Raw genomic sequence first — 26,107 nt, 5'->3', positions numbered from 1 at the left:
TGTGGGCTCGAGGGTGGGTGGGTGGGGGGCGGCGGCCGCTGGGCCGAGTCGGGCTGCAGCGCTGGCACCCGCCTCGCCCGGGGACCGCCCAGGTCCGCCCCAGGCCCGCCCCGCGCGCTGACCAGCTCGGCCCATTGGCTCCTGGTGCGCGCTGGGCCGCCCCGCGGGCAGGCCCGCCCCATGCGCTGGGCTACCTTGCGCATTGGCCGAGCGGCCAGGAGGGAGGGTCCGGCGGCTGCGCACTTCCGGCCGGTGGCAGGGCCGCTTCACATCGCCTTTTCCGCCGCCACCCCCGCGATCCCTCCACTCCCAGTCGCAGCGCCGATCGCAGGTCGGTTCCGGCAGGCCAAGCGTCGCTTCGGAGCGCAGTGGCAGCTGACTGCGCGTTCTCGATCCCCTGGGACTCGACAGCTTCTCCGCCGTTATGAACATCCGCAATGCGAGGGTGAGGGGCCGGGACGGGAGGCTGTCTGCGCCGCGTGGGCGCCGGGCTGGGTGGCCGCGTGCGCATGCTCCCGAGGGGTCCAGTTGAGCCCAGCCGGTGGCCCTGCGCGCCTGCGGCCACTGTGCCTGTGAAAGTGCGGCAGCCCGAGGAATAGTGCGGGGGAGCCGGAGGGCGCGGATCCCCCTGTTCGAAGATGTCGGGGCGCTCACTGGTGAAACAGTTTTGCACAGCGGCCGTGTGCCGGGCCTTGTGCAAAGTCAGATGTTTCCAGCGCCTGCCTAGCCCAGAGGGATGGAGGTGGAGTCGGCAGCCGGGAAGCAGCGTGGTGAGGCCTACTTAGTCGCTGCAACCCGGGACTGAGCGCACTCCGCTGCCCTGTTCCCCTGCAGCCCGAGGACCTGATGAACATGCAGCACTGTAACCTCCTCTGCCTGCCCGAGAACTACCAGATGAAATACTACTTCTACCATGGCCTCTCTTGGCCCCAGGTGGGCAGCGGTTGAGTTCGGGAGCCGGGGAGTCGAGGTGGAGGGCAACACAGCCCGAGTGGGAGCTCTGGGAGGCCAGGGAGGCTGCACGGGCAGGTGAGGGCAGCAGGGCCGAAGGAGAGGAGGCGCCTGAAGGGAGCCAGAGGTAGGAGTGGGATCCCCAGCCGGCAGAGGGGAAACGGGGCTGCGGGGAGGACCCGAGCTGTCAGAGCGCTCCCGGCGTGGCCGCCCTCGGCCGCCCTCTGCCTCCCGAAGGCAGCGGGGCCGGCCTTGCTGTCTGACTTCCTTTTTCTCTGTCGCCAGCTCTCCTACATCGCTGAGGATGAGAATGGGAAGATTGTGGGATACGTCTTGGCCAAAATGTGAGTCACCAAGCAGGAAGAGAGAGACATGGGCTGGGGCTGTGCCCTGGACGGCTTGGCAGTCAACAGCACGTCTGGCCGCAGATGCTGCTGGGGGTTCCTGAAGTGTTAGCTACTAGGCTTTCTCTTCTAGTGCAGTTAAAGTTCACCGACAGACTGAGCCCAAGGCAACTCCCCGCTGCTCCCCGCCCCACCAGAGTCCTGTACTATTAACATGTCTTCTGTAGGGTAATTTTTTTAAAAAAGATTTATTTATTTATTTGAAATCAGAGTTGGAGAGAGAGAAGGGGGGGGGGGAGAGAGAGAGGTAGGTAGGTAGGTCTTCTGTCCTCTGGTTCACTCCCCAGTTGGCCTAACAGCAGGAGCTGCGCTGATCCCAAGCCAGGAGCCAGGAGCCAGGAGCTTCCGGGTCTCCCACGCAGGTGCAGGGGCGCAAGGACTTGGGCCAGCTTCTACTGCTTTCCCAGGCCACAGCAGAGAGCTGGGTCGAACATAGCAGAGACCTGGAGCAGCTGGGACTCAAAGCGGCGCCCATTTGGGATGCCGGCCCCTGTAGGGTACTTTGTTAACACATGATCACCTAACACTGATACAACATTGCTAACTGCACAGGTTTTCAGTCTCTGATTCCCACAAGGGCTGGGTGTTGGCTGTTACAGTATCACACAGAATCCTCCTCCCCCCAACCCTCAGCAGGTGCTCTCTGCCGAGTGGTGCCTCACAAGGCTGTACACCGTGCCCAACTATGTAACAGTCTGAGACTGGCTTTTCATCCTGTTGGCACTGTGTGTATCTGGTGGGCACTGGGGGGCTTTGAAGCAGTGGGGGCTCGGGGGAGGTTCCAGCTCTCCCCCATCACAGGTCTGGGGACGCTGGGGGGCCACCCTCACACCCACTATAAATGGATTCGGGGCAGCTGTGTGTGCAGCAGCCCCTTTCTAGCGGCTCTCTTTTCTCCTGTAGGGAAGAGGACCCAGATGATGTGCCACACGGACATATCACCTCACTGGTGCGTAGCCCCGCCCCAGGCTTGGGGGGGCAGGGCTTAGTGGGAGCAGCCCCCAAGGTCCCAGCCCCTGTCCTCCTCCTCTCACCAGGCGGTGAAACGTTCCCACCGGCGCCTCGGCCTGGCTCAGAAGCTGATGGACCAGGCCTCTCGGGCCATGATCGAGAACTTCAACGCCAAATACGTCTCTCTGCATGTCAGGAAGAGGTGGATGCGGGGTGGGGGAGCGAGCGCGCCGGCAAGGGAGTCCCGGGGAGCCTTGGCTCTTGGAGAAGACTGGGGAAGCGCGCTGAGCGGGAAGGAGGGACCCGGGAGAGGGGTGGGACGTGGACATGCTGTCCCGACCCGGCCGAGTCTGTGCAGCTCAGCAGTGCCTTGTTCCCCTGCAGTAACCGGGCCGCCCTGCACCTCTATTCCAACACCCTCAACTTTCAGTAAGTACGCCCATTACCCTGGCTGCCTGCGGCGCCTTCGCGGTTGCTGGCAGAGAGGCTGGTGTGCAGAGGGCACTTGCCTGCGGCAGCCAGCTCCGTACGCGTGCTGGGGTGGGGGAGGCCGGCGCAGGCAGTGAGACTCGCAGGCAGGAGGCTATGTAGTGGGTTTCGGAGTCGCCCTGTGCCCAGCGTAGGAGACAGGGAGCTGGGCACACTCAGCTTCCCGTCTGGGGGCGGGGGTGGAGAGGAGACACTCTTCAGCACCCAGCTGCAGGCAGGGACCTTCGGCCCGGAGAAGGCCCCTAGTTGGAACTGCATCGCGGCTGAGTCAGCAGCTCCCACGTCCAGGCCATCAAGTCCGCTGCCCTGCCCGGGGCCGGGCCACCTCTCAGCGCCAGTGAGTGCCCAGGAGCAGGGAGAGGAAGCCAGCTCAGGACTTCTGCTAACAAAGACAGCACAGAAACATCCTTGGTGGCCAGGCGAGGGCAGCGCGCGGCAGGCCCCCAGGGCCGGGAAGGCCTCGGGTGCTGCTTCCTGCCGGGCTGGAGAGAGGCGAGGGAAAGCTGTGTTGGCAACAGGGCCTCCCGCAAAGGCTTCTTGTGGGCTGGCCTTCTGGGGAGGAGGACTCTGGGAAGGAGGAGGACTTGCCCCACCATTGGGTCTTCCTCTGCCCCCAGGATCAGTGAAGTAGAGCCCAAGTACTACGCAGACGGGGAAGACGCGTACGCGATGAAGCGGGACCTGACTCACATGGCCGAGGAGGTGAGTCCGGCCGTGGGGGCGGGACAGCAGGCAGCCCGGGGACGGACCACCAGCTGCGCTCCTGGGAGTCCTGGTCCCTGTGCCCTTGGCTTCCTACCCTGTCAAGTGGGGAGGTGCTGTCTGGGATGGAAGTAGGACCACCCGGGGATGGCTGTGCCTGGGGCCCGCTGTGGCCTCTGCGTAAACTCGGGGTCCTAACTGTGGCTCCTCAGGGGGACTTTCCACGGCATGATCAGCCTGCTCTTACTGAGAGAGGCCGGGCCGGGCCCCACCCAGTCCTGGAGGCTTAGGGTCTCTCTCCTCCATGTCCCCCGGCTCACGGCGGCAGCTGAGGCGGCACCTGGAGCTGAAGGACAAGGGCCGGCACGTGGTGCTGGGCGCCATCGAGAACAAGGTGGAGAACAAAGGCGGTTCGCTTCCGAGCTCGGGAGAGGCCTGTCGCGAGGAGAAGGGCCTGGCGGCTGAAGACAGCGGTGGGGACAGCAAGGACCTCAGCGAGGTCAGTGAGACCACCGAGAGCACCGACGTCAAGGACAGCTCGGAGGCCTCTGACTCCGCTTCCTAGAGCCTGCCCTGGCCCGCCGTCCTGCCCGGAGCTCTCCAAATAAACTTCACCCCGTGGTCCTGGGGAATCTGTGTGTGTGTGTGTGTGTGTGTGTGTGTGTGTGTGTGTGTGAGGGAGGGAGGGAGAGAGAGAACCAGAGCGAGAAGGAGAGTGCTTGAGCATGTTCGGGGGCACATGCCTCCTTGAGTGCCTTTGGGTGTGCAGCAGCCTACCAAGTAGAATGGAAGAGCTGTCGGGCCTTCGGAGGTGAGACTGCTAAGTCTGATGGCTTTCAGCAGCTTTGGGCCTGGGAAAGGGGGCCCTGGACTTCTGGGAGAGACCTCGTTAATGTTCCAGCCTGAGCTAGGAACCCAGGCCAGAATGGAGGGACTCGCCTGGGTAGCCGCTGTCAAACCTTGGCTTGCTTCGCCGCCTCTGCTTGGTCGTCACCTTAAGGGTTAAGGTCCCCATGATGCCTTCTGAAGCTATTCCTGAACCTGGGCCCTCATTTGAGAATAACTCACAGGCTATGTTTAGTACAGACTAGCCTCTCCAGCCCTTCCGTTTCCCCTCATTCACATTTTGGGTCCTGCCAAGTGCAGGTTTACATTCGGGTTCCCCCTGGATTGACGAGTCCCATAGGCTTTGACAAATGCATACACTCACGTACTCGCCATTAGAGCTGCACGCACAATGTAAACTTGCTGCTCCTTGCTGCCGGACGGGCTCCTCTGGCCGCCTGCCTCCCAGCGGAGCCGGCACTCCGGAGCTGTCACTATACCTCACGCCCCAGCTACAGCAGGTGGCACGCTGCCCCCCTGCTAGGTTGAATAATTCGCCACCCGATCCCATAGCTAGATTCTTTGGCCCGTACCTGACACGTGACCAACAACAGGCCGCGCAGAAAGCTGAAACTAGCGCGAGGGCGGGGGCAGACAGATCAGCTGCGCCTGCGCAAAGCCGCCGCTGGAGGAGGCTTTGTTCTGATTGGTTCAAGCCGCGGACTTCCCTTTGTATGGTTCGGAGGCGGGAGCCGGTCCCGCCCTCAGCGTCCGGAGTCAGTCGCTTCCGGTTCGCAGACCGAGACGGGCAGCGTTCCCAGGCTCCGGTTGGTTCGGCGGCGGCGGGGCGGGTGCGCATGCGCGCTGCGTCGGCCGCGCCCCGGCGCTGAGGGAAGCGAGCTCGCGCAGGCTCCCACGGCGTCCTGCAGAGGTCCCTGTGCTAAGCCGGGGCTCTCACGGGCTCCGCACACCCAGTGCTTTCACTGCCCTGCGTCCCGTGCTGTCCGTTGGGGCTCGGCCTCCGCTTTCATCCCGAAGCGGTTGGGTTTCCCGGGAGGAGGTGGGAGCTGCGGAGGCCCTGGGGGGCAGGGGAAAAGGCAAGCCGCCGGCCAGACCTGACCGGCCTTGGGGCCCCGCCGCCTTCGCTGCCTGTGCAGCACCCGCCTCCTGGCCGATGAGCTGAGGGGGGCAGACGAGCTCCGCCCCCCCCTCCCCCCCCCGCTCCGGAACCGCCTCTCCGTGCGCCTGGTGTGAGTCCCAGAGACTGAAGCAGCCGTGACCCCTGAAGTCCCCAGTTCCAGGAAACGTGCTTTGTAGGAGGGTCGGGAGCAGCCGCACGCAGTCGGTGTCTGGGACCCTCTCCCTGACAGGCTCTCCTGTAGTCTCCCACGTGCGTGTGCCAGCAGCCTCACCGCTGGCCTCGTCTTCCGCTGGTCCACGCCAGCCCTGGGATGACTGCTCAGCTGCATGGGTTCTGCAGCCCTGGCCCTACCTCGGCGGCTCTGGCTTTTCGGTTAGTTGCATGATCGCAAGACGAGGAGGCTGTTTCCATTCAAGCCCATCTGCCGAACAGGAGTGAAGCGCAGGGCTAGGCCCCCAAGGGTTTAAAGCAGCAGCTGCATGAGGCAGGGTGAGGGTGTCTGTGGACTCAAAAGGACTCAAGAGCCCGTTTGGAAGCTCAGACCAGTTCAGCAGCTGTTTCCTGTGGCTCGGATGGATGGACAAGGGGTCTTTTGTGCACTGGGCAGGCTCCGATGGAAGGTTAGGGGTCAGGCACGGCGTGCTGAGGCGGCCGTGGCACATATGAGCCTCTCCTGATGCTGGAGCGGGCCTGCGTGCGGGTGCACATGGACGTTTGCGGCCTAACGTGCACGCTTGCCTGCCTTGCTGGAGGACCCCAACATTGGCACTTCTTTTTCTTTTAAGATTGATTTATGGGGCTGGCACTGTGGTGTAGAGGGTAAAGCTGCTGCCTGCAGTGCCTGCTGGAGTCTCGGCTGCTCCTCTTCCGATCCAGCTCTCTGCTATGGCCTGGGAAAGCTGTGGAAGATGGCCCAAGTCCTTGGGCCCCTGCACCCACGTGGGAGACCCGGAAGAAGCTCCTGGCTCTTGGCTCTGGATCAGCACAGCTCCGGCCATTGCGGCCAATTGGGCAGTGAACCAGTGGATGGAAGACCTCTCTCTCTCTCTCTCTCTCTCTCTGCCTCTCCTTCTCTCTTTATGTAATTCTTTCAAATAAATAAATCTTTATAAAAATAGATTTATTTATTTATTTGAAAGGCAGAGTTACAGAGGCAGAGAGAGAGAGAGGTCTTCCATCTACAGGTTCACTCTCCAGATGGCCTCAACAGCCAGATCTGGCCCGATCTGAAGCCAGGAGCCAGGAGTTTCCTCCGGGTCTCCCACGTGGGTGCAGGGGCACAAGCACTTGGGCCATCTTCCACTGCTTTCCCAGGCCATAGCAGAGAGCTGGATCAGAAGTGGAGCAGCCGGGACTAGAACTGGCACCCATATGGGATGCCGCACTGCCAGTGGCGGCTTGACCCGCTACGCCACAGTCCCAGCCCCAGCACTTCTTTTTAAGAAATAAATTATTCACTGGCGCCGCCGTAGCTCACTAGGCTAATCCTCTGCCTGCGGCGCCGGCACCTCGGGTTCTAGTCCCGGTTGGGGCGCCAGATTCTGTCCAGGTTGCTCCTCTTCCAGTCCAGCTCTCTGCTGTGGCCCGGGAAGGCAGTGGAGGATGGCCCAAGTGCTTGGGCCCTGCACCCCATGGGAGACCGGGAGAAGCACCTGGCTCCTGCCTTCGGATCAGCGTGGTGCGCCAGCCGCAGCGGCCATTGGGGGGTGAACCAATGGCAAAGGAAGACCTTTCTCTCTGTCTCTCACTGTCCACTCTGCCTGTCAGAAAAAAAAAAGAAATTATTTTCATTTTGTTTGAAAGGCAGAGACGCACAGAGAGAGGTATCTTCCATCTGCTGGTTCACTCCGCAAGTGTCCACAACAGCCTGCACTGGGCCTGGCCAAAGCCAGAAGCCTGGAGCTCCATCTGGGTCTCTCCCATGGGTGCAGGGACTCATCTCCTCGAGCCATCACCTGCTGCCTCCCAGGGTGCACATGAGCAGGGAGATCCAGGCACTGTGCTACTGGGCGCAGGCATCTAAACCGCTGAGCCAAACGCCTGCCCCAACACTGCTACATCTGACACCAGTTGCTGGAAGTCCAAGTCCTGGACGCCTGCAGGACTCCCAGGCTTTGCAGCTCAAAGCTCTGTGGACACATGGCAGTGGTGCAGAGACGGGCCTCAGGACTGGGGCTGGGAGGACAGGCAGCCGTGGGGGTGTGTCTTCTTCAGGCAAGAGGATTAGTGGCTGACAGCGCAAGACGGCAGGTACTTGTACAGCCTTCCTGATGCCCACACCTGGAGCTCAGCAGCATCTGGTGCTGCGGGCCTGCCTCCCTGGGCACCGTCTGAAATTACAGGGCTTCCTCCATCAGACTGAAGACGGTTGTCTAGTGTGGCTTGTCACCCACCACCTACCTTCATCTCTCCAGTTGACTGGAGAAAAGCTGTTGCCCTGTGGCTTCCAGTTGGCGGACAGCGTTGAAAGGCAACCCCACTGGATGAGGGCGGCCCTAGGAGTTGCCCCAGGCTAGCTGAGACGGCGCTGAGGGGACTACCCCCCACCCAGGCCTAGGACAGGGCAGGTGCAAGCTGCAGGGGCAAGGAGCTCCAAGAGCCTCTTCCGGCAGCAGGAAGTGGTAACCACCTATGAGGAAATGAGGCTTGTTCCTCCCTATAGGGTAGAACAGAAGGGGAACCATAGCTGAACCCCGCTCCCTCCCTCGCCCCAGGGCCTGGAGGGAAAGAAGGGGGGGCATTCCCACTCCAGCTCTCCAGGTTGCTTAGGACTCTCAGGGCTGTGGCCTGGGAACAGAGGGCCCCATCTGGTGTCCTGGGAGGCTGGGAAAATGTGCTGGGGGTGGGGTGTGTCCGGTGTGCACTGGAGGTAATGGGGGGACGCCAGCAGGGCGGCCAACTGGGGCTCTCCCTCTGTTCCTGAGCTCTTGGCGGCTGGGCTGGGGCCACAGGCAGCCCAGGTGCCGGCGCAGGGGGCGGGGCAATAAGGCCGGGAGTAGTGGGTTTGAGAGGGGCAGTACCAGGCCCGGACCGCCCCGCCCCGTCCCGTTGGGGGCCTCGCTGGGGGCGGGGCGGCGCGGGGCGGAGCCGTGCAGGGTGCTGGTCGCAGCGCCCCAGGTCCCAGCGCCCGGCCTGCTCGTGGCCGCGTGGGAGCAGCGGGGCTCGACGGCACTGCCGCCTGGCCCTCATGGCCGCACACGGAAAGCTGCGGCGGGAGCGGGGGCTGCAGGCCGAGTATGAGACGCAAATCAAAGGTGAGAGGGCGCCGGGTGCTCCTGACCTGGTTCTCTGCGGAGACCCCAGAGGTCGTGGGGGAGTCGGAAGCGGCTCGCCCGCTCAGCCTTCGGACGCTGCTCTTTGCCAGCGACCTGTGGAGGTGGGTGGAGGAAGGAGCCCGAAGCCCCTGCTGGCTTCCTGGCGCCCGCGAGTCCCCCTTCCTCCCTGCCCCGTCTCTGCGCTCCTTGGGTCTCCCTCTTCCTCGCTTGATCGCTTTGACTTTGCTGGGGGGTGGCAGAGACATTCAGGGAGTGGAGGGAGCGGGCTGCTCATCCTCGCAACACTGTAGTCCCCTCCCTGGGGCACCGAGGTGACTCAGGAGGGACAGCCACCGTCTCTGGGTCAAGCCGGTGTAGTGAGTCTTGGCTTGAGAGACTGAACAGGGTGGTGACTTGGCTGCAGCCTTCTGAAATGAGAGGGCTTTTGGCTCTGGTAAACACCCTTGTGCAAATCACATGCAAATGAGCTTCGCAAATCGTCGCTGGGAGCTTCTGCCAGTCTTATTCTGGGCCAGGGCACTCTTGCAAAGGAAAAGAGGCAGCATCTGAGGGCCCTGGTGCCTTCAGCCGCCTGTCCCCTTTGTCACTGTCACTCGCTCCGTTTTCCGGATTACGTTGTCCAGAGCTCGCTTGAGGTGGCTGCAGCTCTCCAAACACCACGAAGCTGAAGCGCTTTGACAACTCTTGGATCAGCAAATACGGATCAGATAGTTGACCCTGCAATTTTGGAGTTTGGAGGAAGACTGTCTTCAGATGTCCGTTCCTCGCTTGCTCTGGCTCTCTGACATTCTTAGCTTGTTTCCCACCCGCCCCCTACTGCGCTAGGAAAATGGGGGACTGGCTCGACTCCCTAAATTCTGAAAGGTCAGCACAGTCGCGCTTTGGGAGGCCATCTTCTCGCTCGCTTCGCTTGTCAGCAGAAGTGAGAGCGAATGCCATGCTCACAGGAAGTGTGCTGGGGCCTCAGGCCCAGCTCTGCAAGTCAAGCACACGGGCTTCTCTGCTTCCTTTGGCCACATGTGTGTGTGCATGTGTTGTGTGTGACCCAGGCCCTGGGAACACACTGCGGAGCCAGGGGGACCCAGTCCCTGCCCTGAAATGACTCACGCGGGTCAAGGAAGGGTGCTCGGACCCTCTGCGACGAGGGTGTCCCTTAGTGCTGGAGGCAAGGCGGCAGTGAAGGAGAAACAGTGCCGTGGTCCGCCGCTCCACTCAGTTCCAGTCCCTAGTGATACGTCCCCAGGGTTAGAACATGCGTGTGCCAGGAGCGCCGGGCAGGCTCCAGAGGGCGAAGCCCCCACATGCTCCTCTGACTCCGCGAAGACGTTCCTAGGTGAAATCCCTGGCGTCCGGGCCCACCCCACCTGGCCCGCAGCCCTAGGGGTCAGTCCCTGGAGGCCAGCCTTGGGTGGAACATGTGGCTCCTTCCGTGTCTTACCCTAGGTGTCCTGGGCTCTGCCCTGGCCCGAGTTCATTTCACCATAGGGAGGCGCTCCCAGCCGAGACTCGCATTTACCCAGCCTGGCCCCTCCGTGGAAAGACATGGCTCCTCTTCAGGAATTCCAGGAAAAGGCTTAGGATCGTGGTGCCTGGGCCCCTCACCGAGCTAGCCCACTGCGGGTGGAGGGGCCGAGGGCTGGGTGATGCATTCAGCCAGGTGTCGGGGGCCTGGAGTCAGCGCGAGAGGGCAACCCCACCGAAAGCTGGGGTGCTGAGAATAGAGGCGTCCTCCACCGGGAGACCCTGGGAAGTGCACTGCGGGGCCTGCGCTCCTGGGATGTCATCAGCAGGAGAGCCATCCAGTGGCGCTTAGCTGTTCGCGGTGGCTCCCTCAGTCTCAGTCTCTGCTGCGTTTGGCCTGCACTAGTTCAGTGGCTGCCACCTGGGCTCCGTGCAGCCCTGGAGATGAAGCCGGCTCACATGACCACACCTCTGTGGCTCCCATGTCACTTGGAATCCGTCACTGGGAAGCCTCCCCGCACCATGGGCGTGAGGCCATCTGTCCTGCCCCTTCTTGGACTCCCCTCTACCGACCCCACTCCCACTGTGCCTTGCGTGTCTGTCTTAGCTCCCAGTGCTCTTGGACATTCTGGTATATGCGTGCCCAGATGCCATCTGTCCTCCCATTTTGGTCCCAGCTCTGGGAGGGCAGGCACTGGGCCAGCCCTCTCCAACCCTGTGTCTCAAATGTGCCTGCCCCAGTGCCTGCAGCGGGTTGCTTAAGTCGCTCGCTCAAGCACTTCTTTGCTTTGGGTCTGTGTGGGTGGGTGGGGGGAAGCCGCGTTGCCAAATCGTGCGACCGATAAGGTGTCAGAAGGCCGGCCCATGGTGGTGTGGGGCCCTGGGTGTGGCTCTCCCCTTGGGGTGGGTGGGCGACCGGGAGCAGGAACTGGGGACCGGAGACACAGCCAGCCCCGCACCATCCGTTGACCTACCAGCGCCAATCAGCTCCTGCTGGCCCCCCCACCCCGCTCTCACCACGGGGCTGCCTTTCCCTGGGGCTAAAGGGCAGCACTCCTGGCCACTGAGGTCGTGAGTTCAGCGTGGGCTGTGCGCCAGGCTCCTGGGAGCCCAGGGGGAAGGAAGTGGCAGGGGAACCAGGGAGGGCCAAGAAGCCAAGCTGCAAGGCGCCCGGGGCGGCCCTGTGGTCCCCGGTCGTGCACAGCTCCGGGCGGGGCCTTTGCCCAGCTCTGCCCTCCGCCTTCCCCTGCCTCTTCGACCAGGAGGGTCTGGCCATTGTCCTTCAGCCTGGCCATTGTCCTTGAGCCCCAGCCCCAGGGACACTTCCCCAGGAGCCTTCTCTGAGCCCAGACCTGTCTCGCCCCAGCCCTTAGCTGGGGCCAGGCACCGGGAGCCTGGGCGCGGGCAGGCAGGGGTCCGCGCGTCCCTGCCCCTCCCACCCTGCGCTGGCGTTGCTGGCCTGGGCCACTGAGCCAGCGCAGGCCTGAGCCCGTGCTCCTCCGCAGAGATGCGCGGGCAGCTGGGCGAGCAGCTGCGCTGCCTGGAGCTGCAGGGCGAGCTTCGGCGGGAGCTGCTGCAGGAGCTAGCCGAGTTCATGCGTCGCCGCGCCGAGGTGGAGCTCGAGTACTCCCGGGGCCTGGAGAAGTTGGCAGAGCGCTTCTCCAGCCGCGGGGGCCGCCTCGGGGGCAGCAGCCGGGAGCACCAAAGCTTCCGGTAGGTAGCGCAGCGGGCCCCAGTGCGTGGCCCCGGGGCCCGAAGCTCCCGTGGCCTGGCCTGAGTGCCCCTCTGCTCCCAGGAAGGAGCCTTCCCTCTTGTCACCCTTGCATTGCTGGGCCGTGTTGCTGCAGCACACGCGGCAGCAGAGCCGGGAGAGCGCAGCCCTCAGCGAGGCATTAGCGGGGCCCTCGGCCCAGCGCCTGAGCCACATCGCGGAGGACGTGGGACGCCTCGTGCGGAAGGTAGGGCTCTTGTCCTGGGCTGTGGGAGTGCTGGGAAGCCTTGGCATCTAGTGAGGGCAGCTGATGGGGGCTCAGGCTGTGGGCGCTCAGCTCGGAGGGCACGGGAGGGAGGCCAGGCGGGCGTCCAGCGGAGGGCACCTGCCTGGCCCGAGACGGCCCAGCGCGGAGGTCGGCGGGCACCCCAGGCGGCGGCCGCTGTGCTGTTCACACTCCCGTCTGCCTCTAGAGTAAGGACCTGGTGCAGCAGCTGCAGGAGGAGCTCCTGGAGGTGGTGTCAGAGCTGCAGACGGTGAGGACTGGCCAGGGAGCAGGGCTGCCCCCAGGACCCCGTGGAGCAGCACCAATCAGAGCAGGGCAAGAACACTCCGCACCATCTCATTCCCCCACCTTGGGCTCCGGGGGAGACCATGGTGTAGGGGACCTGCTGTGGCCACACGGCTGTTACGCTAAGCTCTCGCGTGGGGTCGTGTGGGTGCCAGGTCCCAGTGCCACATGGGCCGGGAGTTGGGGGAGGGGGCGAGGGCTGGCTGCGGTCCTGGCCTTCAGCAGAGCTGCCTGGCCTTGGCCTCTTTGCAGGCCAAGAAGACCTATCACGCGTATCACGTGGAGAGCGTGAACGCCGAGGCCAAGCTCCGAGAAGCTGAGCGACAAGAGGAGAAGCGGGCAGGGCGCAGTGCCCCTGCTGCCCCTGCTGCCCCCGCTGCCGCCGCCACTGAGGCAGGGCCCCTCCGCAGGAGCTCCGTGAAGAAGGGCGGGCGGCTGGTGGAAAAGGTGGGCCTGCAGGGCTCCCGGCCCTTTGTCCCTGTCCTCAGCGCACCCCCCCCCTCGCCTACAGGGTGCACAGGAAGGGAGCAGAACCACAGACCTCCAGTAGGGGGCGGGCCTTGGCCTGCTCAGCGCTGCCGCCTCTGGAGGGTTCCTCCAGCTAGGGACAGTAGTGGAGGACAGTGCCAATAGGCCTGAGACACAGAGCGGGAGGAGAGTCCTTGAGCCCAGGGCAGCCATTGTCATCGCCTCTCCCTTCTCCCAGAGCCTGCCTTTCCCTTGCTCAAGGACTGGCGCGTGGCCAGGCACGTGGCGGGCTGCTGGGGCCCGTCCCAGGGAGCCCAGGGCCGCTGGCTGGAGAGGGCGGAGGCGGGGCGGAGGCGGGGCGGAGGCTGAGCGCACCATGCTTGTGCACTTCGTTGTCCCGAGCAGCGCCACGCCAAGTTCTTGGAGCACAAACTCCAGTGCACAAAGGCACGGAATGAATACCTGCTGAGCCTGGCCAGCGTCAACGCTGCTGTCAGCAACTACTACCTGCGCGACATCTTGGACCTCATGGACGTGAGTCCTGGGTGGGTGGGCAGCGGCTCGGGCGCCAGCGACCACAGGGCGTGCCGCAGCCACCGAGTGTCTCCTTGCCTCTCCGCAGTGCTGTGACACAGGCTTCCACTTGGCCCTGGGGCAGGCGCTCCGGAGCTACGTGGCTGCTGAGAGCCGCACCCAGGCCTCTCACATGCAGGGCCTGTGCAGCCTGGAAGAGGCCCTGGAGGCCCTGGATCCCCCAGGGGACAAGGCCAAGGTGCTTGAGGTGCATGCGACGGCCTTCTGCCCCCCGCTGCGTTTTGACTACCAGCCCCATGAGGGCGATGAGGTGAGGCACAGGGCAGAGGGCTTGACAGGGTCTGGTCTTCACTGGAGCAGACTCAGCCAGGGCGGGCTGCACAGGGGAATGCAAACCGCTGGGCGCAGCCCCCTGCTCCCAAGGTCTCGGGCCGGGTGGCTCCCTAGAGAGGTTGCTCCAGCTCCAAGGCACCATCAGCTCCTGTGTGTTTGAAATTTTTCCACTTGCAAATTTGGAAGGAAGTAAGCCCACATAAGCAGTATGAGGAAGCGACACCTTCGGCTCGGTCCCGGCATGTGTGGGCTGCCGTAGTGGCTGACTTGGGGCTTGAGTTACTTTCCCCTGAAGTCGGATGGCGGTGTTCCTGAGGGCTCACATGGGGCTGCCGTGGACTTTCGGGCCCAGACCCCACAGGCAGCCTCACACCGCCCTCTCGTTCTTTTTCGCCGTGCAATCACCTCCGACTTTGGGGACAAATGAACATCCCGCGTTGACGCTATGCTGACAGCAGAGCCTGGTCACGGCTGAGCCCTGTCCCGCCTTGGCCTAGGGCTCTGCGGCTGCCCTTGCCTGTGGCTCCCCCTTCGTGGGGCCCTCTCTCTCCTGGGTGCCACGTCTGCATTGTTTCTGCTTTCTTCCCCTCGCCTCGGTGGGCGCCTGCGCCAGTGGTGTCTGGACTTGGTGTATCTGGGGATGTCCCTACTCCCCGCCTGCCACTGACTGGTACTTGGGCCAGGCGTAGAATTCGGGCTGCAATCCGTTTCCCTGTAGGAGGTTACAGGTAGTCTGGGCGTCTCGTGTGACATCTTTCTCCCCAGAGCTTTTGTCCCTTGTTGGAAAGATTTTAGGAGGCTCTGCGCACAGCACCAGCTCACAGGCCCTGGCCCCGGCTTGCTGCTGTGTGTCTCTGTGAGCGCCACTCCTCTAGGTGGACCCTGACACAACTTGTCCCGCTGTGCCTGCCTAGTCTCACTGAGCAGCCTGTGCTCACGGGTCCTCCCCATGGGCACACGGGTCTGAATGTCCTCCCTATCCCTATGACTACCCACCGCTGCCGCTCGCTGTATCCCTTCATAGTGGGTGGGACTGGGGGAGCCCGGAGCAGCAGGAGCACCGAGCCGCCTGCATGTAACACAGTCCTCACTCCCTAGGTGTCATTCTATTTTATTTGTTAAAAAGATTTATTTGAAAGGCAGAGTGATAGAGGAGAGAGGGAGAGAGAGAGAGAGAATCTTCCATCCACTGGTTCACTCCCCAAATGGCTGCAGTGGCCAGAGCTGGGCCAATCTGAAGCCAGGAGCCGGAGCTTCTTCTGGATCTCCCACGTGGGTGCAGGGGCCCAAGCCCTTGGGTCATCTTCCTGTGCCTTCTCAGTGCATTAGCAGTGAGATGGATCAGAAGTGGAGCAGCAAGGATTTGAACTGGCACCCGTATGGGATGCCGGTACTGCAGGTGGCAGCTTAAGCTGCTATGCCATAATGCTGACCCCTATGTTTAATTTTCAAAAATATTTATTTGTTCATTTTGAAAGGCAGAGTTACATAGAGGCAGTCAGGGAGAGAGAGAGAGACAGAGAGAGAGAGAGAGGTCAGTCTTCCACTTGCTGGTTCACTCTCCAAATAGCCACAACAGCCAGAGCTGGCTCGATCCAAAGCCAGTAGCCAAAGGCTTCTTCCGGGTCTCCCACTTGGGTGCAGGGGCCCAAGGACTTGGGCCATCTTCTCCTGCTTTCCCAGGCCATAGCCGAGAGCTGGATTGGAAGTGGAGCAGCCATGGCTCGAACTGGCGCCCATATGGGATGCTGGCGCTGCAGGCGGCGGCTTTACCCGCCACGCCATGGGGGGCCAGCTTTATAATGTCTGAGTGTTGTAGATACTTACACGTCTCAAAGAGCGGACCCGGTGGGCGTTGTGCTGCAGTGGGTTGTCTGCTTCTGATGCCGTTAGCCCATATCTGAATGCTCATTCGAGTCCCGGCTGCTCCACTTCTGATCCAGCTCCCGGCTAATGCACCTGGGAAAGCAGTAGAAGATGGCCCAGTGCTTGGGCCCCTGCACCCGCAGGGGGAGACCCGCATGGAGTTCCTGGCTCCTGGCTTCAGCCTGGCCCAGCCCTGGGTGTTGTGGCCATCTGGGGAGTGAACCAGTGGATGAAAGATTCATGTCTCATCACTCTGCCTTCAAATCAATCAATCAATTAACTAATAGTTTTTATAAACCAGAAAAAAGCAGCAGCGGCGGCGGCGGCGGCAGCAGCGGCGGGCTCCTCACTGCCTGCAGCGCTGCCTTCCCCGCCGTCAGCGCTGCCCAGGCGCAGGCTGCTCTCTGTCCCCTGTGTCCTCTCCTCTGCCTGGGCGCGGTCTCCTGGGGCTCCTGGGGCTCGCAGCCCAGCCCTCCTCAGCGGTCTTTGTTTTCCAGAAGCAGCTTTGTTGAGATGGAGCTCCCACGCCAGGCAGGTCAGCCGTGAGCATTCAGCGGCACTGTCGGCATCCCAGCACGGCCACGCCCCCACGCCGGCCCCTGGCGTGCGCGCCTCTGCGGCGTCTGCTCCGCACGTTTGCTCATGTAAATGGCAGCGTACACGGTGTGGCCTTTCGTGTCTGGCTCCGTTCACTGAGCATAATGTTTTCAAGGTCCGTCCATGTTTTCGCATGGACCGGTGCTGCCTTCCCTTTACAGCAAATTCTTTTATTATTTTGAAAAGGTTTATTTTTTTTTTTAAGGCACAGTGACAGGGAGAGAAGGAGAGACAGAGGGACACACACACACACACACACACACACACCCCTTCTATCTGCTGGCTCAGTCCCCAAATGGCTGCAATAGCTGGGGTGAGCCAGACTGAAGCCAAGAGGCTGAAATTCCATCCGGGTCTCCCACATGGGTGGCAGGGACCCAAGCACTTGGGCCATCACCTACTGCCTCCCAGGTGCATCAGCAGGGAGCTGGATCAGAAGTGGAAGAGCGATCTCTCTCTCTCTCTCTCTCTCTTATAAATAATAAATCACTCTGTACTTGAAAGGCAGAGAGAGACAGGGAGCGCTAGAGATAAATATCTTCCATCTAGTGGTTCCCTCCAAATACCTGCAACAGCCAGAGCTGAGCCAGATCAGAGCCGAGGAGCCAGGAGCTGCATCAGGGTCTCCCAAGTGTGTGGCAGGGGCCCAAGCACTTGAACCACCACCTGCTGTTCCCAGGTTGAGCATTAGTGTGCCACGTGCCTGCTGCATTCTTTTTTTTTTTTTTTTAAAGATTAATTAATTTATTTGAAAGTCAGAGTTACACAGGGAGAGGAGGGGGAGGGAGGAAGAGAGAGAGAGAGAGGTCTTCCATCCCCTGGTTCATTCCCCAGTTGGCCGCAATGGCCAGAGCTGCGCCGATCCAAAGCCAGGAGCCAGGTACCAGGAGCTTCTTCCAGGTCTCCCACATGGGTGCAGGGGCCCAAGGCCTTGGGCCCTCTTCCACTGCTTTCCCAGGCCACAGCAGAGAGCTGGATCGGAAGTGGAGCAGCCGGGACTTGAACTGGGGCCCACATGGGTTGCCGGCGCCTCAGGTGGCAGCTTTACCTGCCACGCCACATCGCCAGCCCCTGCCCCATTCCTTTGCATGGCCGAATGCGATCCCATTGCACATGCTTCTGCATTCGTCAGTTGGGGGCTGTGTGGCTTGTTCGTACCTGTGGGCTGTCAGGAGGAACGCTGCCGTGAACGTTTGCCGCCAAGTCTTGGTACGGACATGCGTGTTCAGTTCCCTAGGGAGATACCTAGCCATGGGGCAGGGCAGTTCCCTCCAGCCCAGGCGCGGCCCTCAGCCCCCTGCACACTGCCCCCTGCAGGTGGCTGAGATCCAGGTGGAGCTGGAGCTGAGGGACGAGCTTCTGCCCCGAGCCCAGAATATTCAGAACCGCCTGGACCGGCAGGCGGTCGAGACTGAGGAGGTACGGCGGCCTGGCTCAGGGAGGGGCCGGGGAGCGGCAGCCGGCTGCGGGGCCGCCTCTTCCCGCGTCTGCTGAGTCGGGCTTCCTGTCGCCTCCCCAGGTGAACAAGACGTTGAAGGCGACACTGCAGGCACTGCTGGAGGTGGTGGCGTCAGATGACGGGGACACGCTGGACTCCTTCCAGGCCAGCCCCTCCACCGAGTCCCTCAAGTCCACCAGCTCCGACCCCGGCGCTCGGCAGCTGGGCCGGAGGCGGGGCCAGCAGCAGGAGACGGAGAGCTTCTACATCGCGGTGGGGGGCTGCCTGGGAGGGCAGGACGGAGTGGGGGCGGGGGCGGTGCGCGAGGTGCTGGGCGGGGCTAAAGCTGTGACTTCTCGGGCTTCCCAGAAACTCCAGGAGTACCTGAGCGGGCGGAGTGTCCTCGCCAAGCTGCAGGCCAAGCATGAGAAGCTACAGGAGGCCATCCAGCGAGGTGCGCCTGCTCCCCCTCCTCCTGGCCCCTCTGCAGCCCTTGGCGCTGCTCTTCCCTAAGCCCTCAGGCCGTGCCTGTCTCTCTGGGGTGCACCGAAGGCCCCAGGCTTCTACAGACCGCTGTCTCTTCCCCACAGGTGCCAAGGAGCAGGCGATGTCTCGGTGAGTGCTTCCAGCGGCCCAGGCTCTGCTGCCTGTTCCTCCCGGCCTAGGTGTCCACTCGCCCAGTGGCTTCGGACACCACTAGAGAGGTCCAGGGCTGTTCGGCTGGGCTGGGAGGTGGGGCATCCTCTTCTGTGTGCCCACTCTCCTCCGGTCCGTCTTCCATCCACTACAGAACCCAATACACGCAGAGAAAGTTCCAGAAGAGCCGCCAGCCTCGCCCCAGTTCCCAGTATAACCACAGACTCTTTGGGGGAGACATGCAGAAGTTTATCCAGGTACTGGCTTGGCCTGGGACTTGCACCTTCAGCTCTTTCTCCAGCCCTGGGCCACCTCTGTGGCGGGCGCGGCTGCCTGAGTCCAGCATCCCGTGTTCCTAACCTTCCCTGAGTTTGATCGCGTTTTGTGTTCCAGCAGCAAACAATTTGCCAATAAACTGTAAGTCACTACCCAAAATAGCATCAGCACTACCAGGCACCTAGGAGGGGCTCTAACACACTGCAGGGCTGGACACGCTTTGCCGGTGGTGAAGCCAATGCCCTCTCTGTCCCCAGAGCTCAGGCCAGCCCGTGCCCCTGGTGGTGGAGAGCTGTATCCGCTTCATTAACCTCAACGGTAAGAGCAGCTGCTCCGGCACCTGCCCCTCACACCTGGCACCTGGTGCAGGGGCGGGGCCGACCCTGGAGGCAGTTGGGAGGGGACTGGGTGGCGCTCACCAGCTCCTCCCCCTCCCGCAGGCCTGCAGCACGAGGGCATCTTCCGGGTGTCGGGTGCCCAGCCCCGGGTCTCAGAGATCCGCGATGCCTTCGAGAGAGGTGGGGACAGGCGGGTTGGGTGGGAGTGGAGGCGGGGGCGGAGCAGGCGTGCTTGGGCTCAGCCGAGAGTGGCCGCCTGCAGGGGAGGACCCGCTGGTGGAAGGCTGCACAATGCACGACCTGGACTCCGTGGCTGGGGTGCTAAAGCTCTACTTCCGGAGCCTGGAGCCCCCCCTCTTCCCTCTGGACTTGTTTCACGAGCTTCTGGCTTCTGCAGGTGAGGCCGGGGCCTGAGGCCGGCTGGGTGGGGGGCTGCTCCCCAGTGGCTGCGGCCCTACTCACGTGGCTGTCTTCGGTGGTGGGGGGCGGGGGTGGTGTGTGTGTGTCCCTGGCTCGCAGAGCTGGAGGCCGTGGCCGAGCGAGTGGAGTCCGTGAGCCACCTGCTGGCCAAGCTGCCGGCGTCGGTGCTCGTGGTGCTGCGCTACCTCTTCAGCTTCCTCAACCAGTGAGTGTCCCTGGGGGCCAGGCGAGCTGCCGGCGCGGCTGCAGGGGACGCTGCCCGGAGCTCTTCGCCTGTGACCCACGTGTCCCCCGCCCCGCCCCAGCCTGGCCCAGTACAGCGACGAGAACATGATGGACCCCTACAACCTGGCCGTGTGCTTCGGGCCCACGCTGCTGCCCGTACCTGCGGGCCAGGACCCTGTGGCCTTGCAGGGCCGCCTCAACCAGCTGGTGCAGACCCTCATCGTGCAGCCGTCCAAGGTGTTCCCGCCCGCAACCGTGCTGCCGGGCCCCGTGTACGAGAAGTGCATGGCGCCGCCGTCCGCCAGCTGCCTGGGGTATGCCCTTGACCCTGCCCGTGGCGGGGGTGGGGGAGCGGAGGCAGGGAGCCCGCCTCACCTGCCTCCCTCTGCTCCCAACCCTAGGGACGTGCAGCTGGAGGGCCTGGCAGGGGAGAACGAGCCAGAGGAGGGTGAGGGACTGGCAGGCACGCCCCCCTCCGTCCCCGCCCCGGGGGCCTCCCTGGCGCCACCCTCGGACCCGGGGGCCGTCACGGAGGCTGTGGCCTGCTTCGCCTACACGGGCCGCACGGCACACGAGCTCACGTTCCAGCGCGGGGACGTGCTGCGGCTGCACACGCGGGCCTCGCCTGACTGGTGGCGGGGTGAGCTGGGCGGCGTGCGGGGCCTCATTCCACACAAGTACATCACGCTGCCCGCGGGGTGAGTGAGCTGTGCCCCTGGCCGGGGGTTCTGGAGGTCCAGGCAGAGCCCGAGAATCGCCATTTCTGACCACCAAAGGCAGCAGACGTGGGGGCCAAAGGCTGCCCCCACAGAGCCAGGCCGGAAGTGGCTGGGCTCAGGCATCAGCTGCAAGGGGCTGGGAGGCGTTTTCAGATGAGGGACATGGAAAAAGGGCCAGGGCCGAATGCGGCCCTAGAGGAGCCTGGGGGTGGGGGAACCCACAGGGGCCCACCTCTTTGCCTTGGCCACCCCGGGATGGGAGAAGCCACTGCTGGTTTAGCTCGGGGACTTCCTGGGCCCTCACCAGGCTTACTGTCTGTGCCCTGCAGGCCAGAACCAGGCACCCCACCGGAGACTGTGGGCCCATCTGGGCGCAGACGACACTGCTTGCTCCCCACGTCCCCGGAGCGGCCAGTGGAGGTGGACAAGGTGAGAGCTGGGACAGGCTGTGTGGCACGTGGCAGGCCGTCTCCCGGGGTCAGGGTCTCTGCTCCCCCTCGTGACCCTAACTCCTCCCCTCTGAGGTTCCCATCTCCACCCTCGTAGTCCTCCAGACAAGGGGGCAGGCGGGCGAGGTGGTCAGGGTATGTGTGTGTGTGTGTGTGTGTGTGTGTGTGCGCGCGCGCGTGTGGTGGAGGTGGGGTAGGAAACACAAGGCCCTCGGCCTGGCTGGGACGCGGGGCACACACATTGTGGCGGGGGGAGGCACAGGGTTGGGCCCAGGCTGTCGTGACGGTCGCGAACAACGGGTTCTGGGCAGACTTGAAGGCTGGCATCGAGAGCCGAGCTAGGTGACAGGCAGTGACGCGGCAGGTGCTGGGCACACCAGGGAGGAGGAGGAGGACAGATGGCAGGGAGGCAGGAGGCAGGAAGGGGTGGCTGGGGAGCCGGGTGGGGCGGCAGCAGCTCTCGCAGGAGCAGAGCTGCCGGCAGCCCCAGCAAGGGGCACAGCCTGGCGAGGCCGCACGCCCTGCCCTGCACGGAGGGTCCTGCGAACACGACGCGCCGAACAGGGAGGCCATGAAGACGGTGGGGACATTCGGGGGCAGAGGCCAGGTGTGCGGGGTGGGGGCAGCCGGGAAACCCCAGGGGGCACTGACCTTGCAGTTCCCAGTGTGCTGGCGGCTCCCACAGCTAGAGGTTGAAGACTTGCAGTCTGAGCCAGCGAGAGAGAGAGAGAGAGAGAGAGAGAGAGAAGGAGCTGGGGGCTCAGCCCTGGGGACCCCTCCTTCAGGGGAACTGCTGTCCCTGCAGGAGGCTGTGGCAGCAGGGACTTGGGTTCAGGGGTTCAGGGCGGGAAGCCCTGGGTGCAGGCGTGCGCAGGGGAGGGACGGGGGTGGGGGCTTCCTGCCTGCCGCAGCGGGGCCCTGGCCGGACGCCCCTCTCCATCTTTCTTCTCCACCAGGCTGTGGCACAGCACATGGAGTCTGTGTTTCAGGAGCTCTTGGGAAAGACGGCGGCGGCCACCTTGTCCGGCCCTGGCGCCCGCAGCCCAAAGCCAGTGGCCTGCAGCCGCCTAGGCAGGAGCAAAGGCTTCTCCCGTGGCCCCGGGGCTGCGACGGCCTCCTCAGAGTCCCATCCCCAGGGCCCGGACTCCATCTTCAAGCCGCACTGAGCTGTTGTGGCAGAGCTGCTGGCCAGGCTCCTTTACAGGCCCCGCCCTGTCCCAGAAGGCCACTGGCGAAGCTGGCCAGCCTGCGCAGGCTCATGGCTTTCCGGCAGCCCTCGCTTAGGCGCCTGCGGGAGGCAGCTGAGCCAGGAGGCTGGGCCCGCCTCTCTGTGGCTCTGCCGGGGGTGGAGTGGGGGCGCTCATCAGCCTCTCCCTCAGCTGCGGGTGGACATTGGCGGTGATTCATAAAGACCTGTGCGTGGACTCCCTGGTGTGGGCCAGCTCTGTCCCGGGGGGCTGGGCAGGCGGGTGCAGGTTGGATGCCTGCAGCGGCTTGGAGGGCATCCCCCAGCATGCAGCTGTCTATCCAGGGGCTACGTTGATTGGAACCTGTACGTTTTTTTTTAAATATATTTATTTGAAACCGAGAGGGAGAGGAGGGGGAGGGAGAGGGAGAGGAATCTTCCATCTGCAAGTTCACCCCCCAGATGGGTGCAACAGCCAGGGCTGGGCCAGGCTGAGGCCAGGAGCCGGCAAGTCCATCCAGGCTTCCGACACAGGTGCAGGGGCCACGCATCCGGGCATCCTCCGCTGCTTTCCCAGGTGCGTGGGCAGGGAGCTGCTTCAGCATCGGAGGAGCGGGACTCGAGCCACTGCCCTGATGGGAAGCCGGCATCGCAAGCGGTGGCATAGCCCGCTGTGTCACAACACGGGCCCCTCCCCTGTGCCTTTAAAGGCTTGGCTGCCAGCCTCGTGGGCTGCAGAGCCGTGCACGTGTCTGTGGGCGTGAGGAGCTCCGTGGAGGTCTGTGCAATGCCTGCGCATCCACAGAGTTCCTTCTCCAAGGAGAACCCTCGCTGCATGGAAATGAGCTGCAGTTATTACTGGCGACCCAGTGGGAAGGGAGAGGTCAGAGACGCAGAGACAGGAAGCACCCTGGGGAGCACCTGCCCGGGTGGAAGGTTGCCTACTGCCCCCCCCCACACACACACCGTGGCCCTCTACTGCACTCTCCCGTCATGCCAGGCACAGAGGAGCTGCCTCGGGGGTCACTCACGGTTTTGGAGCCCAAGGATGTCCTTGGACAACGGGGGCCGGGGAGCCCCAGAGGGGCAGAGCTTGCCCAGGGCCTCACGGTGTGGCACAGCAAACCGCAGGCTCTGGCCGCTGCTGCACGGGCCCCTCTCCCCCAGCAGTTCCCAGGGCCGGCCCGGGCAGGCGGGCGGCTGAGCGCTCAGGACGCCGTGTCCCTGGCCAGCGAGGAGTTGGCGGTGGCGCAGGACTCGTCTTGGGGCCCCAGGCTGCGCAGAGTGTGCCTCCGAGCACAGCAGAGCCAGCTGCGCAGCTCCGACGAGACACTGCTGCTGAAGGAGGCGTAGATCCAGGGGTTGGTGCAGCTGTTGAGGCTGGCCAGCAACATGAGCAGCACGAAGGGGGGACCTGCGGGGTGCAGGAGGCCAGGCTGAGGCTCGGGGTGGCCGGGCGGGGCTGTGCTCCTAATGCCCGCGAGGGAGGGGCGCTCTGCGTGAGCACGCAGCTGGGGGAGGGAGTGGAGGAGCGAGTGTGTGTGTGTGTGTGTGTGTGTGCCGCCAAGCCTGAGGACCGCCCCCCTTGGCCCTGGCCAAAGCCGCACCCACCTTCCCGAGGCGCCTCCGGGTCCCACACAGACCACAGCTGAACAAGGAAGAAGGGTGCCCAGCACAACACGTAGACAATGACAATCACAAGCGTCATCCTCACGGTCTTGGCCACGGCTGCCGACACCCGGGCTCCCTCGCTGGGCCCACCTGTCCGGCGCCCTCCACGGCGGCCCCCCGCCCTCTCGGATGGCCCTGGCACCAGACTGGCGTGAATCTCTCGGAAGATGAGCACCTGACAGGCGGCGATACCCAGGGCGGGTGCCACAAACACCATCAGGGCGATCCAGGTAACATAGGCACGAAGGCCCCAGGGCTCCACAAACTGGGCCCAGCAGTCAAACACCCCGCTGCCGTCTCCCACGTCGCGCTGGGCGAAGATGAAGAGCTGGGGCAGGCTGAGGAGCAGGGAGAAGGCCCAGGCCACCAGCACTGGCCGGTTCCAGTGTGCCCCCCCTCCATGGCGGTATGCCAGCATGGGGCGGCAGATGGCACGGTGGCGGTCCAGCGTCATGGCCAGGATCATGTAGGAGGAGGCATACATGCCCACCATCTGCAGGTACTTGACGGCCCGACATAAGGCATCGGGCCCGTGGAAGCGGTCGGTAGCATCCCAGGCCAACTGGGGCAGCACTTGGAACAGTGCCACGGCCAGGTCAGCCAGGCACAAGTGGCCGATGAAGACGTGCATGGGCGCCCAGCGGCCCCGCCGGCCCCGCCGTGCCAGGGCCCCCAGCACCAGGCCGTTGCTCAGGGCCACGGCCACGAAGACGGTGGAGAGCAGGGCCAGTTCTGCGCGGACTAGCACCGGATTCCGGGCGCCCACCGGCTCCTTCTGGCTGCCGTTGCCGGGCGGGCTGGGTGGAGAGAGGGGCCTGGGTGCAGCTGCGGGGGGGGGGAGCACTGAATCAGGCAGCGGCTGTGCACTGGGACTCAAGGCCAAGCAGGGTCCCACCCGGTGCCTCCCCCTTCCCACGCTCCCCTACTCTACGGAAGCCGCGTCTGTGCCCCAGGCTCCTGGGGCCGGGAAGGACAGGGCAGCCTCAGCCCAGCCCCAGCCCGGGAGTGCTGGGTAGAGTCTGCCAGGCCCCCCCGGGGCGGGGGGGAGGAGGGTGAGGAAGGTCTCAGAACAAGGGCTGCTTCCCTCCATCAAACCCACTCAGCCACCGGGCTCAGCACAGCCGGGTCAGCAGGGCCCAGTGGCTGGAACGCTACCTGAAGCGGTGGACGCCATGAGCACGATGGGCCGCGGCAGGTGTCCTGAGTGCCTGCGGGAGACGGGCCAGCTCAGCCTCCACCCAGGGGCCAGCCCCCCGCCTGCCGGGGCTCTGGACCGCAGCTGGTGGGAGGCTCGGGGCAGTGCTTGCTGGGCCGGCGTGTGCGCAGGGAGGGTAGAGGGGCAGTGAGACAGACAGGTGCCCAGGCCAGCAGGCCAGCCAGCCAGACTTGGGGTAGGCACCCGAGGCAGCCGCATAGACCCCTGCTCTGACGACTGAGAACTGGGCGGGAGGGGCTGGCCGGACCCCCGAGGCCCCTTGGAAGCCCCTTACCTGGCTGGGCTCTTGGGCTCCCCGGGCAGCTGGGCGGAGGCGTGAAGGTGCTTCCAGCTCCGATCTGCTCTCCATCGCCGCCCCGCCCCGAGCCAGCCTCCCAGTGACCTGCCCAGGCAAGGACTTCCTCCCCTGCCCCTCCCCCACACCCCTCCCTGGCCTCTCTCCGCAGGCAGCAGGTTCCCAGCCTCCTCCATCTGCCTTCCTGCCCCTGGCCTCTGTGGTCTGCATCCAGGCCTCGTGCCCTGCGCCTGCCACCCCCACCCCTCGGGGCCTGCCTTCCTAGAACATCTCTCCTTTATAAGTGGGGAAACTGAGGCCAGGCATGGCCTGGAGAAGCTGCGCCTTTGGTCCCCCTTATGGTGGCGGTGAGGAAGGGGTAAAAGGACAGACAGTTCCAGCACCCTGAGGACAGCCCCTCCTACGCCCCTCCTTCTCCTCCTCAATTAGGACCCAGCGGAGATGAGGGGCAGGAAGTGAGGTGGGGGAGTGGGGGGAGGCGGGCCAGGCTTAAAGCGCCCCTGTGCAATCCGGCTTCCTCCCCAGGGGCTGGTGTGTGGATGATGCCAGACACCCACACCCTCTTCCTCCTCCGCGCTGCCCTGGCCGGATCTCCCCCAGGAGGAGAGGCCTTCCGACCTTAGGGCACTCCTTTGCTCTCTCTCTCTCACACACGTGCACTTACGGGCGTGCGCACACCCATCCACCCACACACATGCGCACGCGCGCTCATGAACGCTTCCTGCTAGGATGCCCACACCCTGTGTTCCCTGTGCCTGTTCCGTGTGGCGGGACCAAGAGGGACGTTTCCTGACCAGGGCCTTGGGGCCGCCCTTCCACCCTCCCCCCTTTCTCCCCTCCCACCCCCCTCCCCCTCAGCCCCTGAAGCCCAGACCCGGCGCCTTCCTTCCTGTTTGTCCTCTGTTGAGCTGCAAGGCTGGAGGTGCAAGCACGTGCCACACAACGCACTCACACACTGC

The 26,107-nt window shown here is 63.9% G+C and overlaps 3 protein-coding genes across 5 annotated transcripts; 2 read left to right on the top strand and 1 right to left on the bottom strand.

The window, feature by feature from the left end:
• The first annotated feature begins 97 nt into the window (after positions 1-97).
• NAA10 (N-alpha-acetyltransferase 10, NatA catalytic subunit) lies at positions 98-4,129 on the top strand. Of its 2 annotated transcripts, XM_008250281.4 has the most exons (8): positions 98-445; positions 835-933; positions 1,237-1,295; positions 2,259-2,304; positions 2,393-2,508; positions 2,691-2,735; positions 3,413-3,497; positions 3,826-4,129. In XM_008250281.4, the coding sequence occupies exons 1-8, from the start codon at positions 425-427 to the stop codon at positions 4,060-4,062; spliced, it is 708 nt and encodes a 235-aa protein (XP_008248503.1). In that variant the 5' UTR covers positions 98-424; the 3' UTR covers positions 4,063-4,129.
• A 4,069-nt stretch (positions 4,130-8,198) lies between these two features.
• ARHGAP4 (Rho GTPase activating protein 4) lies at positions 8,199-22,204 on the top strand. The gene is made up of 20 exons (XM_008250312.4): positions 8,199-8,717; positions 11,705-11,912; positions 11,995-12,157; positions 12,384-12,446; positions 12,734-12,928; positions 13,355-13,483; positions 13,572-13,793; positions 17,597-17,698; positions 17,799-17,990; positions 18,087-18,171; positions 18,308-18,332; positions 18,508-18,610; positions 18,887-18,947; positions 19,070-19,147; positions 19,230-19,364; positions 19,487-19,592; positions 19,693-19,926; positions 20,014-20,310; positions 20,661-20,760; positions 21,737-22,204. Exons 1-20 carry the CDS (start codon positions 8,651-8,653, stop codon positions 21,944-21,946), a joined length of 2,775 nt encoding a protein of 924 aa, XP_008248534.2. The 5' UTR covers positions 8,199-8,650; the 3' UTR covers positions 21,947-22,204.
• A 133-nt stretch (positions 22,205-22,337) lies between these two features.
• On the bottom strand, positions 22,338-25,215 carry AVPR2 (arginine vasopressin receptor 2). 2 transcript variants are annotated; one of them, XM_008250316.4, is made up of 4 exons: positions 25,128-25,215; positions 24,793-24,845; positions 23,578-24,462; positions 22,338-23,380 (listed from the first exon to the last, which is right to left on the bottom strand). In XM_008250316.4, exons 2-4 carry the CDS (start codon positions 24,809-24,811, stop codon positions 23,175-23,177), a joined length of 1,110 nt encoding a protein of 369 aa, XP_008248538.3. In that variant the 5' UTR covers positions 24,812-24,845; positions 25,128-25,215; the 3' UTR covers positions 22,338-23,174. The 2 variants fall into 2 exon arrangements, with proteins under 2 accessions (XP_008248538.3, XP_069922951.1); XM_070066850.1 differs by having other exon boundaries at positions 22,338-24,462; positions 25,128-25,207.
• Between the last annotated feature and the right edge of the window lie 892 nt (positions 25,216-26,107).

The sequence above is a fragment of the Oryctolagus cuniculus genome, chromosome X (genome assembly GCF_964237555.1).
Source record: "Oryctolagus cuniculus chromosome X, mOryCun1.1, whole genome shotgun sequence".
Taxonomy (NCBI): Eukaryota; Metazoa; Chordata; class Mammalia; order Lagomorpha; family Leporidae; genus Oryctolagus; species Oryctolagus cuniculus.
The sequence above is the reverse complement of the archived record's forward strand: the minus strand, read 5'-3'. Positions and strand labels throughout refer to the sequence as shown.